Consider the following 13,229-nt stretch of genomic DNA (forward strand, 5'->3'; position numbering starts at 1 on the left):
GTGGCTTTTGTCAAGGGCTTTTGACATCCTCCAACTGTAAGAGTAGCTCGAGAAACGAGTGATGCTCGTTAACTCTGACCCAAATCATAAGAGACACTGGGAGCTGTTAAAACACAGAGCAGATTGGGGAGTCTGGGTGACCTAGATAGCATTGGTTTTGACAAGCCGCAGTACATCACATTAAATCGCTCCTCCGTCTAACACAATGAGGCATATCTCTCTCATTGGTAATGAAAATTACATTCTGATAAGGTTCATTGTGACATGGAAAATACCTCTTCCATCTGTGGCACTTCGAGGCTCTGTCAGAGACGTACTTACGGGAAGATTGCACCCTTTTGCCCGGACTTGGGTGAAATGATCTGCCTCATAAGTACACATGAGAGGTGACACATGGTCTAGACAGCCATGCACAAAGAGAACTGGTGGTGATGAACAACCAATATGAGCTGTTGTTAAAGAAAATGAAATGTGTCTTTACATCATAGCTCATTTTGGAATAATAGAAGGGTAGATGGACTCGACTGCTGGAGGAGAATGAGGATATAGCTGTAGACAGACTATTTCCAAGATCAGTTTGTCTTACGCATACGTACAGGAATGCAAAAAGCTATCCATATACGCTGCAAGAATCTCTTTACCCAAATTGAAAAAGACAACATAATCTCACTTATTTCTAGAAGTATCTTCTAGCCATACAGCCCTATTTGTGACCTCAGTACTTTGTAGATGATTCAGTGGGTATATGGAAGAGTACAACCAGGCATAAGTAAAATGCCTAAGTCAAATATGATAGGGGTAAAATAAAATGTATTTTACATTTTGATATTAAATCAAACTTTCAGAATGAGTGCTAGGCAAAAGAAAAACGTTTTCCACATAAGGTCAAACTTTTTCAAATAAATCAAACTAATAGCGTTAAGGCTGTAAACACAGGATGTGAAAGTATAGTATTCAAATCTAGATTGGATTAATGGTACAATCTTAACAACATGCATTTTTCCCCTATGGTTTGCTTAAGTTATACTTCTGGTTGCTAGCCATGCAGATCGTTTTCAGTTTCCACATGTTGAGATATCCGAGTATTCTGCCACTAGCACAATACAATGGATGTGAATGTATTTCCATGTTGGGTGCTTAAAACATTATAAAATTACATTAAAAGTCCCAGTTACTCTGAATAGTCGACTATATTCCATGTGATAGTCCCTAGGAATATCATCCCTATGAATAGCTTTCCTAGGGACTATTGTTTGATCTAAAAAAGCAGTTCCGATGAAAATGTCTCACATTGAGGTCGGTGGATAATAATATGTAACAGGGATACTGATTCTGAACCATTGTCTCAACCTGGCCAAAATAAACATCTAAAGTAAAAGGATATATATTCTTAATGTTGACCTTTAATAAGTCATGTCTATGAGTGTTTGCTTAACACCAGAAACAGTTTCAGTAATAGGCAAATATTGAAACAAGACTGACAATGTCAAACAATGTCAGACAGGATAATGTTTGCCCGGTCTCGATGTGCAGCAGCTCTGTACAGGCCGGGGACGGCTGAAGGCCTCTTCCCCCAACAATGGCCCATCACCATGCCAACAGAAGCGGTGCCAGCCGTTGTGCCAGTTTGGCACGGACCCCAATGTTAGCAGTGGATGATTCAAGGGCATTAAAGCACAATGTGGGGGGTTCCAGTTTATGGGCAACAGTGCCAGGATTTCCACCAACAGCCCGTCGTCATCCATCGCTCTCTGTTACTTCCCCTCACCTCGAGCTGTTTCCTCGTGCTTTGAGCATTAACAATCCATCTTCTGAAAATCTACTTTGCACGCACAGAAGCACCGGTCATGCTTTAATGTTCTATATTTACTAAAACAAGAGCATCAAATATTCCGCCACAGGTCTCTGTCAAGAGCGGGCATTTGTTGTACTCTCATTAAGGATTGATGAATGAATTATAACATCTTTGTTGATTTGTTAAATTGCTGCCTGCCATTTTTGTCTTTTAAATTAATGAGTGATCAAGGGGGCATGTGTTGTTCATTTGAATGTTTAACCACCTCCAGCTTAACATTAACTGTTAACCCTTTCTCCTCGCCTTGCAGTGCTCGGAGCAAGTGACTGTGATGGGCTGTCGGACTGCATCTGAAGCACTCTCCAAAAGAATAATATCCACTCCTGACCTACTCTGAAGAACAATATTTGATTCAATCAATGGTGCAGTCTTCCCCCGGAGGGAATTACTCCTGAGTAATAGGTGGACCCTCAGAAAAGAGCAACAGTGGACCATGTGATACTTGACATTCAAAGAGAGAACTCAGGTACACTCCAGAAGATGTCAAATTTGATCTGAGGCTGCTCTCGAGAGGATCACACATAATTCAATCATCCTTTTCATGTGTGGTTCAGCATTACTCCAACACGATGGGCCAGCAGTGACGGAGCGCACTTATCAATGACGGATCTTCATTTATCGAGGAGTACCAGACATCTCATCATGGATTTGAATGAGATTTTCCCCACCAAAGGGCGACTGTAAAACGAAAAAGACTGGAGTGGGGGGGAATCGGACTCTGGGAGTTTGTGAGGATTAGTGTGCTGCTAACCCATGGTGGATCTGCTGTGAGGGGGACGAGGGACTCAGTGGAGGATGTCAGCGGAGGCCGAGCTCCAGCCGGGTGTCAAAACCAGCCAGCGAAGGGAGTCCAGGAGGGTAAAAAGTAAGTGAGACTTTACTGCATTGGTACAAATATTCTGTCAATCTAAAATGTAATAATTAAGTGGTGCGGGAATGAGTCCAAAAACCTGGAAATAAGATGGCTTTTCCAACTTCCCAGTAACTCGTCAGCAAGTCAACGTTTTTTGGACATGATCGTGGTTCTGAAATACGGTCTGTGTTTAACAAAATGTCCAAAGCTTCTATGTGTCATAAACATATGGCAGTTGCTAACAAGTGAATAAATGAGACTAATCAAAGTAATCACGCCGAAAACGAGTCTGCTTTTGGCTTAGCGATGTTGATACGCACCCATGAAACTGTGATTTAGTTAATTTTTAAGCTTTTTGTTTGAACGTTGTTGGGTTTTTCCTCTGGCAATTGCATTTAAGCTTCAAATAACAAAAAGTGGTGTAAATATGTGGAGATTATCCTGCTGAACCAAATGTCTAAGTAACGTGTTTGCCACAGTTCGTATCTTATTCAAATTACCGAATTCTAGTGGAAAAATGTAATCACTGAATTACTTTGGACAATACATCCACCACTATAGTTTTTTGAGAATTTCGATAAAAGTCAAACGGCCTGTCCACACAGCGGCGTGCGTTGAAGCTTCCAACGCTTCTGCCCATTCACTTTGAATGGGTTGACGTCACTTTTAGCCGAACTGCATCGTGGGAAGCGACGCGGAGCGTTGCTGGCGTGGCTCGCTGCAAAAGTTGAGCAATGTTCAACTTTTGACGCCTCGGCAGAAGCGTCAGCCAATCGAATCATATGCCAGTACAAGCTCTAGCCAATCAAACCGCTGCTTGTGTGTCAGGGGCGGGAGATTCATGTGATTGGTTGTTGGTCGAGTGTCAGACACGCCCGCCGGCAAGCGTCAACGCACGCCGCTGTGTAGACGGGCCGTAACATTGAAGGAAAAGTACTTTAGAAAAGGGAGTCGGGACAAAGTGTTTTACTGGCAGCTATCTTATGTTTGGCAGGCAGTGAACATAACTTTTAGTCCTGTTTGTATGGAGTTAAATAACGCTGGACTACATGGAGAGAAGGCTCGCTCAGTCAGGCCTGCCGAGAGCTCCCTGTCTCATCCCGGGGATCCAGATGTAGTAACAGCTATCGCATGTAGCCCCAGGGTCTGCTAGCTCCCATGATTTAGGTGTCATGGACAGGGTAATTCACACCCTGTCGCTTTGATGAACAGCATAAGTGATGTAATAGGACGAGGCATTCTCCGAAACTTCACCAGGAGATTGAAATGGGATTGAATTGGCTGAGAGGAGTAAAGATAGGGAAGTAGAAGGACTGAGGGGGGAATGAAGAGGATGCGGTTTTCTTTGCCCTCCCTCTCTCCATCCCTTTTTTTTTTACTCTTTTCTCCATCCATATATAAAGCCACTGCAGCTAGTCCAGTAAATCTGGCTTCTGCGGGATGGCTGAAACGAGGCCGTGGGGCCAGGTCCTCTGTGGCTGTTTCACTGTCGGCTCGCTTAGATAAATGGCCAGGCTGGAGGAGGGCCCATTGATTTGAGTTAAGTGAAAGGGGGAGTGCAGAGCTAGAGGGGGGCTTTGACACACGTGGCCATGCGACGGGCTATCAGCACAGGCTATCAGACCCTGACTTTACCATGTTAATCACATGGGCTGCAGGGACCATTGTCGCAATCTGTAAAGGTGCTATATAGAGCCATATAAATGGAAATGGAGCAAAATAAATGCAGGCAGACTGTCAGACAGCTAATAGTTGTTTGTGAGCAGGCTGGGGCCAGTTGAAGGACTCTACAGAGGATAACGATGATGACATGTATTTAGATAAAGCACTATTCAAATTTCTGGGAAGCAACACTAAAAGTTGATGAAGAAGAACGGTTTATTTCTCATCTCATAAACAATATAGAACTGAAGGAAGGAGTACGAAACCCGGGATATAGAACTACCTGTTCCCTTGACTTTTTGGTTATGTGCCTGAAACATGGTCTGAGAGTCATTTAACACGGAAAGCAAATATTTCGCCGCAAAAAAGGAAGATCATTGCCTTTCGGCCATTTTGTACCACAAATATAAAAAGGTGTTAATCAATCAATTTGTGGGGAACAGTTGGAGTTGAGTTTATATTCGTGAGGATTATAAAATGACAACATGGAGACTCCCTAGTTCAAAGGAACACGGCAAACGTTATAACTCCTTTCAATCTTGAAAGAGGCGACATTATTCCAGATCCCATCCTTCCGTTCTTACCTTTCACAATAAAAGCCCTATACATATGTTAAGTATTTCACATTTACGTTTGTTCAAGCCTCTCAGTATGACAAGGCCTTTGGATACTTTTGGGCAACAAACCATCGTTTCCGATTTAACATTACTGAAAACATAGCAGTAAATATTTGATTCCATCTCTGTCAATAGCTCTCCCTAAATTGTACACACTGCTGCTTTTGAAAAAGATGTACTATTCTACTACTTCTACTAGACAATATTTCTTGTGCTTTGTTTTAGGGATTTCATAGCACTTGTCATTCCTTTCAAAATCTGTTAGGAAAATTCCAACCTCACAGCTGGCTCTGAATTCCATGGTAAAGCCAGAGCTCCCCTCCAACTATCAACATAATTGCTTTACATGCGTGACTTTGCTCTATCTCCGCAAAAAAAAGATTCATTTCATAAAGAAAGACAAGGAATAGAGGACAGAGAGACATTGAAAGAGAGAAGTCGGAGAACGTTGGTGATGCGGCGAACGGAAAATGAAATGCAATCGTCAGTCACCTCTCGTTCTGAATGAATGACATTGGGAAGATTGTAAGAGACAGTAGCCTACAAATAGTAACCATTTCACCCTATTCAAACACGATTTCCCACATTTGACCAAATCAATCGGGTTTCATATCAAACTGCTCATTCCACTGCTTTACAATGAGTGTTATAATGCCATCGTTGTGGAGCCTCTACCTAAAAAATGATCTTGCCCATTTCCAACCACTAGAACACATCAATGTATAGTCGACTGCGATCCAATGGTCGGCCCAGTACATAGACAATGTACACAATGACCCTCATTACCTTTGTAAGTGCTTTAACGATTAGTTTTTAGACCAGGACCTCGATTTGCTGTTGAATGTCAAAGTTGGGTGGAGGAATTTTGACATTGGTGTTGGGTGAGGGGCGTCGTACTGCTGTTAGTGTTTGTTATGGCTAATCTGCACGTTTGCAGAGGTTTATGGAAGTTATTTCATGCACATGGGGCAGGCAGATGGCAGGGACAGATTTTCCTTCCCTACTCCAAAAGGATATGTAGGATTTTCATTTTTAACACAAAATAATGGTTAACATTACAGATTTACCGAATATCTTTTTAAGCTTTTATTCTGTTCTAAGATAAAAATCCTTGAAAAACATTTTAATAAAATTATTAATTTTGATTAAATTAGTTAGTCTATTACTATTACTATTTCTCTTTAAAAAATAACTAATCAGTGACATGCCTCCCTCCATGTCCAACAGACGGCAGTGCACATGTTTAACCGCAATAATAAATGTAGTTTTTTTCAACATTAAAAATAATTAAAGAAATAAATTATTGTACATTTAGCTTTTTAACTTTGAAAATGTTTGGAACAAGCAAGTCAGAAGAAATTATCCATTACTGGAATCTATTCCATCAAATGGTATAATGCTAATAGCATTAGCATTAGCTTGATCTAAGACTGCATAAATAGCGGCTTTAAACACAATAAATCGAATATATGAAAAAAGAGGAACAAGTGATTGGTGATTAAGTATCTGAATGTTAACAATATGAATGAGCTGAACTTCAGAACAGCGCTAGTTAACATTAAACATGCATGTACAGTACGTGAACTCAGAATCAGCAGGCATTGCAATACATTCAGTCTCATTTTATCTTAATGCATTGCATGTGTCCTTGTAACAGACGGATATTGACAGGAAGAGACGAGCAGACACAGATACACACTCGGAGCAGTTCAAAGGTTAAGCTGCTTTGATGCCCAGATCCCCAACAAAAAGTTTCCTGCTGCCAAGTCCTTATATCTAGAGGGGCACTTCTGACTCTCCATCTGCTGCCATCTGTGCCTTCACTGTCCCCATTCTAGTGTGGCACGGAGGAGGATGCAACACTGTGATCAGAGACAAGCCCTGTAACAGTATGGAGCAGGGCGAACAGTAATTGTTCTCTCCATGGTCCTGGTGCAGGGCCTGTGTTCAGGTGGCTGGCCGCAGCATTTGTTTCGAGGCACGTCTGATGTCCTGGCTGGTAAATCTCAGCTGCAGTTTTGGAAGATTTGGCTTTTCCCGTCTTTATTAGATTTCACCAAATGAGGTCAATGGGAAATATTAATGGGTATTGTTGTTACAAAGGTCTTAGAAATAGTAGTGCAGTGATGTAATATATTTCTAGGCCAAACTGGTATGTAACATTGCATGAACTCCCTCAACAAAAAGCAATATGATTCCATTGGATTATGGAATATTGCAGAAAATAAGATTCTGGCAAAAACACGTTTTGTGATTCTTACAAGTTTTGTTAAACAAGTTTAATATTCTAAAAACCAAGACTCTGTTTATTTGAAATCAGATGAAAACAAACTGTCACGGACCCTGCCGTGTTATCTATGATTACTATACGCTTTTCATTCATAATTTCAGCGGGAGGGAGGGGGAGCGGCGCTGAGGAACAGCAGAGTGCGGGCTGACAGGTGTCTGTGTTGACTCTCCCCTTATTGTGCGTCAGCAGAGGCTACAAGTGTCTTAGCTAGGTTCAAGTTAGACAACTAATGTCTGGGTTAGTGTTAATGACTTAATGTGTATGTCATCTAATGGTTCATCTCAATACACACACATTTTCCGTGCTTTCCAATAGTTTAAAATAGTTTTATTCCACTGTTAAATAACCTGTTCAATACAAACATGCCACTTGTACAAAATAAATAACAGCTTATTAGAGGATGTTCCCTGAAAGAATGTAAAATGTCAATAAAGATGTCAGACTTAATTTGTTAATAATTACATACAACACATGGAATTTGTGTGTGTGTGTGTGTTCCAAGTGAATCTGCGGCCCCCTGGTGGCCAGTACATACATTATGTGGCCCCCACCACCATCCAAGTTGCCCATCCCTGCTATAAACAAACTACATCACGTTTTCACGGCTCGCATCCCAACCGCTAAACTAAAGGCGGCTAATGTTTGGCGTGCTAATTTTAGTAATCTTATTTAGCAACTTGGTAGCAGCCGTCGTTTTGAGGACACGTAGAAGCTTCCGACATTCAGCCGGACATTACTGACGTATTTCATGTTGTAGAAAAATACTTGAGGATCTCTTAAACTTGTTTTAACCGCATATCTTATTTTGGACATATAACCATTAAAGATGTTGATGTTGATACAAGTGAACCGAGGTGGTAAAATGCTAACTCATTACCACATTTTAGGACTTATTTCTGCACCGTTCTATTACCTCTGCATCCTAGACCACCAGGGCTCCTGTATGGCAGGCATGTTGTCCAATGTGTGGGATGCACTTAGACGCAGAATAATAGTACACAATGCTTTAGGCAGCCCTCTGTCAGACAAATTATGAGCGTCAAGTTTATAGGCCAGAAATATTGTGAGGACCATTCAACCTTGGGTAATTGTAAATCCAGAAAGCCAGAGGAGTATGTATCACCCCCAACTCCCCTCACCCACGCACACACACACACACACACCACACACACACACACACACACACACACACACACACACACACACACACACACACACACACACACACACACACACACACACACACACCACACACACACACACACACACACACACACACACACACACACACACACACACACACACACACACACACACACACACACACACACACACACACACACACACACCTTCCGCCTCTCTCCTCTCCTTCCTTACAGTTAAAGTAACAACATGAAACAGCATGCCCCGCAGCTCTTTAGTTTTAAAATACAGCACACTGCTCGTCGTGATCTGAACCCAGAGCACGTAGCGTACGAGTTATGCCACTGTGTCAAGACGCTCATTCGGTATGCAAGTCCTACTTTTTTTTGAGGATCTGTGCATAAACCTCTAAATCTCTCCTGAAGTGTTATTAGGGGGAAATGGCGCGCTGTATGAAAAGAAACAAATGGCACAGAACATCTGGTTGAACCTCATCTGAGAGAGCTGCACTAAATTGGACCGATCGTGTTTAAAATGCAACTGGAGCAGCATGCATTTTACATTACATTAGTGTATGAGTCAGTAAAAACTGGATGGAATACATAACGCTGTAAGAATAGGCTCCAGTCGCTCTATGAGGTATGGTTTGGAATAAAGTACAGCAATAATTATCATCCGCCTTCTCTTCTTTCATCTATCCAGCAGGCTTTGAAACAGCACATTGTCTACAGTTTGTCTTCTTAGTGAGTTTGTTATCAATGTGGAAATGTTCATTTCTCTACATGGTAGTGACAGGCTTAATGTTCAGAGGTACGCGGTGGCTGTATATAACACTCATTATCCTCTGGCTTCGAAACAAGTCTGAATTAGACCCAGATTTGACATTCACTTGCTTAGCGACTTTAATGACTTTAGCTTCTTCAAGCCCTCCCCCCCTTTAGAGAATTGTGCCCTGATGAATTAGTGAGAGGGTGTGCATAGCCAAGACGAGTGCTTGCATTTGACGCTTTCTTTTTTTCGCCATTTGCACAAACCTTTTCGATTTTCCTTAGAAATTGATTAGATCTTAGATGGAATTCCATTTGTGTTTGAGTAGATGTACGGTGTGTTTCTTGGTGGGAAAGGGTCATTTTGATGTAATACGTTCTTTGAGTTATTTGGCGGTCTGAATTAGGGATATTAAACCTTCTTCCTCTCTCTCACACAGCTCAGCTATCCTCTTAAATGTGCCGTTAACGGATGCACTGTATGGGACTCTTGACCTAGAAATGAGTGAGCAAGGGGCCTGAAAACTGTTAAATTCTCAGAGGCGATGGTGACCTTGATTCTGGAATCCCGTCGTGTAAATGTGTCAGGAGACGATGTTTTGCAGATAACAAACCCAGCACAGGTTATGTGAGGATGATTTATACATTGCATATGCACAAAACTGGGCTAAAGCTCGCATGTCATAATCAAAAGAGTTTGAAGGCAGGTAGTGTGGAGACAAAATGAGAAGACTGGCGGTGTCAAGGTGATGTCAGGGCAGTTTCAGAGATGATAGACAGAATAATCAGCAATGGATGGGATGGAGAAGGTGAGGAATTACATTATAAAGCCTGAGGCCGGACCAGACACATTCACAGATGCCCCCCCCCCCCCCTGTCCCACACCACCAGCCCACCACTCGACGTCCATCACCCAGGGAGGGCCTGGTGGATTATGGGTGAGCACTGGACCGAGATGATTCCTCTCAATAGCAGCCATTCATGCTGGTTTGTCACCACCAATGGCACCCATGGGAACTGTGGGTGTGGGTCAGGAGTAGGAGTGAGCCCCCCACACCGTAACCTTCCGACCGGGCGTTCTGTGTGAATGCCCCACAATGCCTTGCAATTGGCGACCGCAGAGTGTTCTCAATGTTCTGGTTGTTTTCTCATTAAGTCCACCGGCTTCATTCAACTTCATTTTCAATCTCAAGTTCAATTTTCTGTCAATTTTTGTTCGCTGCTGCTAATTTGCAATTCATTTTGCATTTCCTATTCCATAAATGTTTATACCGGAGCAGCCAACTCTCACAACACACACACACACACACAACACACACACAACACACACACACACACACACACACACACACACACACACACACACACACACACACACACACACACACCCACACACACACACACACACACACACACCACACACACACACACCACACACACACACACACACACACACACCCACACACCACACACACACACACACACACACACACACACACACACACACACACACACACACACACACACACACACACACACACACACACACACACACACACACACACACACACAGCAGCTCCTATAGCTCAAGCAGGGGCATGATGCTAAAGTTGTATTTTTCAGTCGCGCCCACATCCTTGTTTCATGTTTTCTCCTCCTTATTTTTCTGCCTCTCTTTTTCTTTTCCGACCACAGGTCAGGACCGCACTGAGGTGGGGCTTATTAAGCGTTTCCGTGGAGATGGCGTGCGTTACAAGGCCAAGCTGATCGGGATTGATGAGGTGACTTCGGCGCGCGGGGACAAGCTGTGCCAGGACTCCATGATGAAGCTAAAGGTGTGTGTTTGTGAATGTTGGGGGGGAATCAATGAGCTCCTTCACTCATCACAGTCAGATATGGAAAAGACTTGTCCGGTCATGTCTGTATTGTCTGTTGAATGAGTCATATGAGCTGTCCTCTCCTGTAAAGGACTCACTGAAGCTCCGTAAAGAACTGACCACACGGAACAAATAAAAGTCCAACCGTGTTATTCTGCAGCTCTTTATCATGTAGCTACTGTAAGGTTGGTTTTGTATCTGTTGCAAAATGTTAGCAGCCTCAATATCCCTCTAATAAGCGGCTTTATTTTTAGCATTGCTCAAAGCTCTCCATATTTATTCACACAGCTGTTTTTGACCTTGGAGGCAAAGTCCTATGTTTAAGACGCTTACAGCAAACACTTGCGTTAGAAATTATCACTTTTTAGAAAACCCTCCCTGCCTCTTGAATGTTTTCTCATGTCAGTCCCAGCCTTCTATTTTTACAGCGATGATATACTTGTCGACATATGCAAACTGTGATAATGTGACCTAGATAATATTTAAGCCTGTGTTCTTTAGAATGTTGCAAGTAAAATGAGGTCAAATTGAGCCCTTTAGTTAGTTGAGAAAAAGTGTTAGTACTGGTGATCGTGGATGAAAGGGTTGAGTGTCAACCAACCTATTTTGTAGTAGTGTACAAAAATGTATTGTTGCTAGCAATGCTAGGCCTTTCAACTGTTCCATTCTCGAACATGCCAAAAACAGGTGTTAGTCATTCTCAAAACAATGGCTCTTTGATCTCAGTCAGTGGAATACTAAAGCAATCCTCTCATTTATAGCCGCCTACCGTAAATGCATTGGCTGAAAAGAGCTAGCTACCTACCTACTTAAAATAACAACACCATTCTGCCACAAGCTCATTTATTTATGTTTTCAGCTGACTCGTTTAAAAACCGGGTCTGTTCATTATTCCAAAGGCCCATTGTACGGAAACCCAATGGTAAAAAAAAAATCCCATTTGTCCAAAACCCATTTGTTCCACAGTCCATTACCACAAAGCAAACACCCATTCTCAGAGCAATGAGCCTTCAGACCGATGGGTGTTTGCTTTTGGGGTAAAAGACTGTGGGACCAATTGGCTTCCGGTCCAATGGGAAATGTGTTGGACTATTGGGTTTTCGTAATAATATTCCTGTGGCACAACGGCAACAAGAATCTTGAAACAGGGGTCTTTAAAAAGCACTTGATACACCTTTTTCCTCCTGCTATAATACTGTACTGTTAGAATGTTAAGGAAACATTTCAGATTTCTCCATTAGTACAACATCCTGATCGGCTGCTTTGACATAACCTAGAGACGCACCAAATATTGTGGATTTAACAGCCCCTGGTCATGTTAGAAATGATACATCTGGTTACTTTTGGCATAATGCTAGGCAGGCCAACATTCTAAACTTTGAAGCTTATGGTAGAACTTATAAACACTTATTAAAAGTAAAAAGTTCAATCCAAAGCTTTAAAGACCCACCATGCGCAATTACGCTTGCTAATTTAGGTTTGACATTTGCTGTTCGGATAGGGGTTTAGCTAACGTGCAATTTATCAATATAAAGAACATATTACTGAGAAATAGCATGCTTCCTCTTCTCAAAATGTAATTCTGTATCCTCTTAAGTACAGTACCAGCTGTGTTTGGCTCCAAAGTAAAAGGCAGGCAATACTTATCACTTTCTTTGTTGGGGGGGAAAATAGCAGCACATAAGCATCTTTGCAGTAGGTGGCTACGGGATAAATCTTCTTCTAAAAGAGGACGTATACGCCATGGCTTTTTTAAAGTATCTTCTCATACTCTTTGCTGGGGCTTAAATGTGTGGGAAGCCCCAAGAGAAGAGGAGAGCAGCCGGAAGGCAAAGCCTCTCATCGCCTACAGTATATGTCCAATAAAACAACTTTTCCCCCGCCCCGATGACATTTCAGCAGTGCCCTCCATATGACTCCAGTATTCACCAGCTAGCAGCCATTTACAGTCTATGGGGCAGTCGATACAGACCTGCTATTATCTGGACTGGGGATAAAGGAGGCGACGTGGTCTCTATTGAGCTGCCTCTCGTTGCCTTGAGGACTAATCCACCAAATTGAGAAGCCGATAGCTGATTGACAACATCCATCGACTCGCCCGCCCGCCCGCCTCTCTCTCATTTACTTCATCTTCTCCTTATCCCCATTGCTTCTTCTGCTCTTTA

General features: G+C 42.4%; 1 protein-coding gene across 8 annotated transcripts in view; it reads left to right on the forward strand.

Moving 5' to 3' along the window:
* The window catches only part of dab1b (DAB adaptor protein 1b), a 57,130-nt gene that overhangs the window by 20,491 nt on the left and 23,410 nt on the right, over positions 1 to 13,229 (forward strand). For all 8 annotated transcript variants that reach the window (XM_034215236.1, XM_034215235.1, XM_034215239.1 and 5 more), the window contains exons 2-3: positions 2,106 to 2,720; positions 10,883 to 11,022. In XM_034215236.1, the coding sequence (XP_034071127.1) occupies positions 2,651 to 2,720; positions 10,883 to 11,022 (210 nt within the window). In that variant the 5' untranslated portion in view covers positions 2,106 to 2,650. The remainder of the gene's footprint in view (positions 1 to 2,105; positions 2,721 to 10,882; positions 11,023 to 13,229) is intronic.

This window comes from Gymnodraco acuticeps, unplaced genomic scaffold (genome assembly GCF_902827175.1).
Source record: "Gymnodraco acuticeps unplaced genomic scaffold, fGymAcu1.1, whole genome shotgun sequence".
In the NCBI taxonomy this organism is placed as follows: domain Eukaryota; kingdom Metazoa; phylum Chordata; class Actinopteri; order Perciformes; family Bathydraconidae; genus Gymnodraco; species Gymnodraco acuticeps.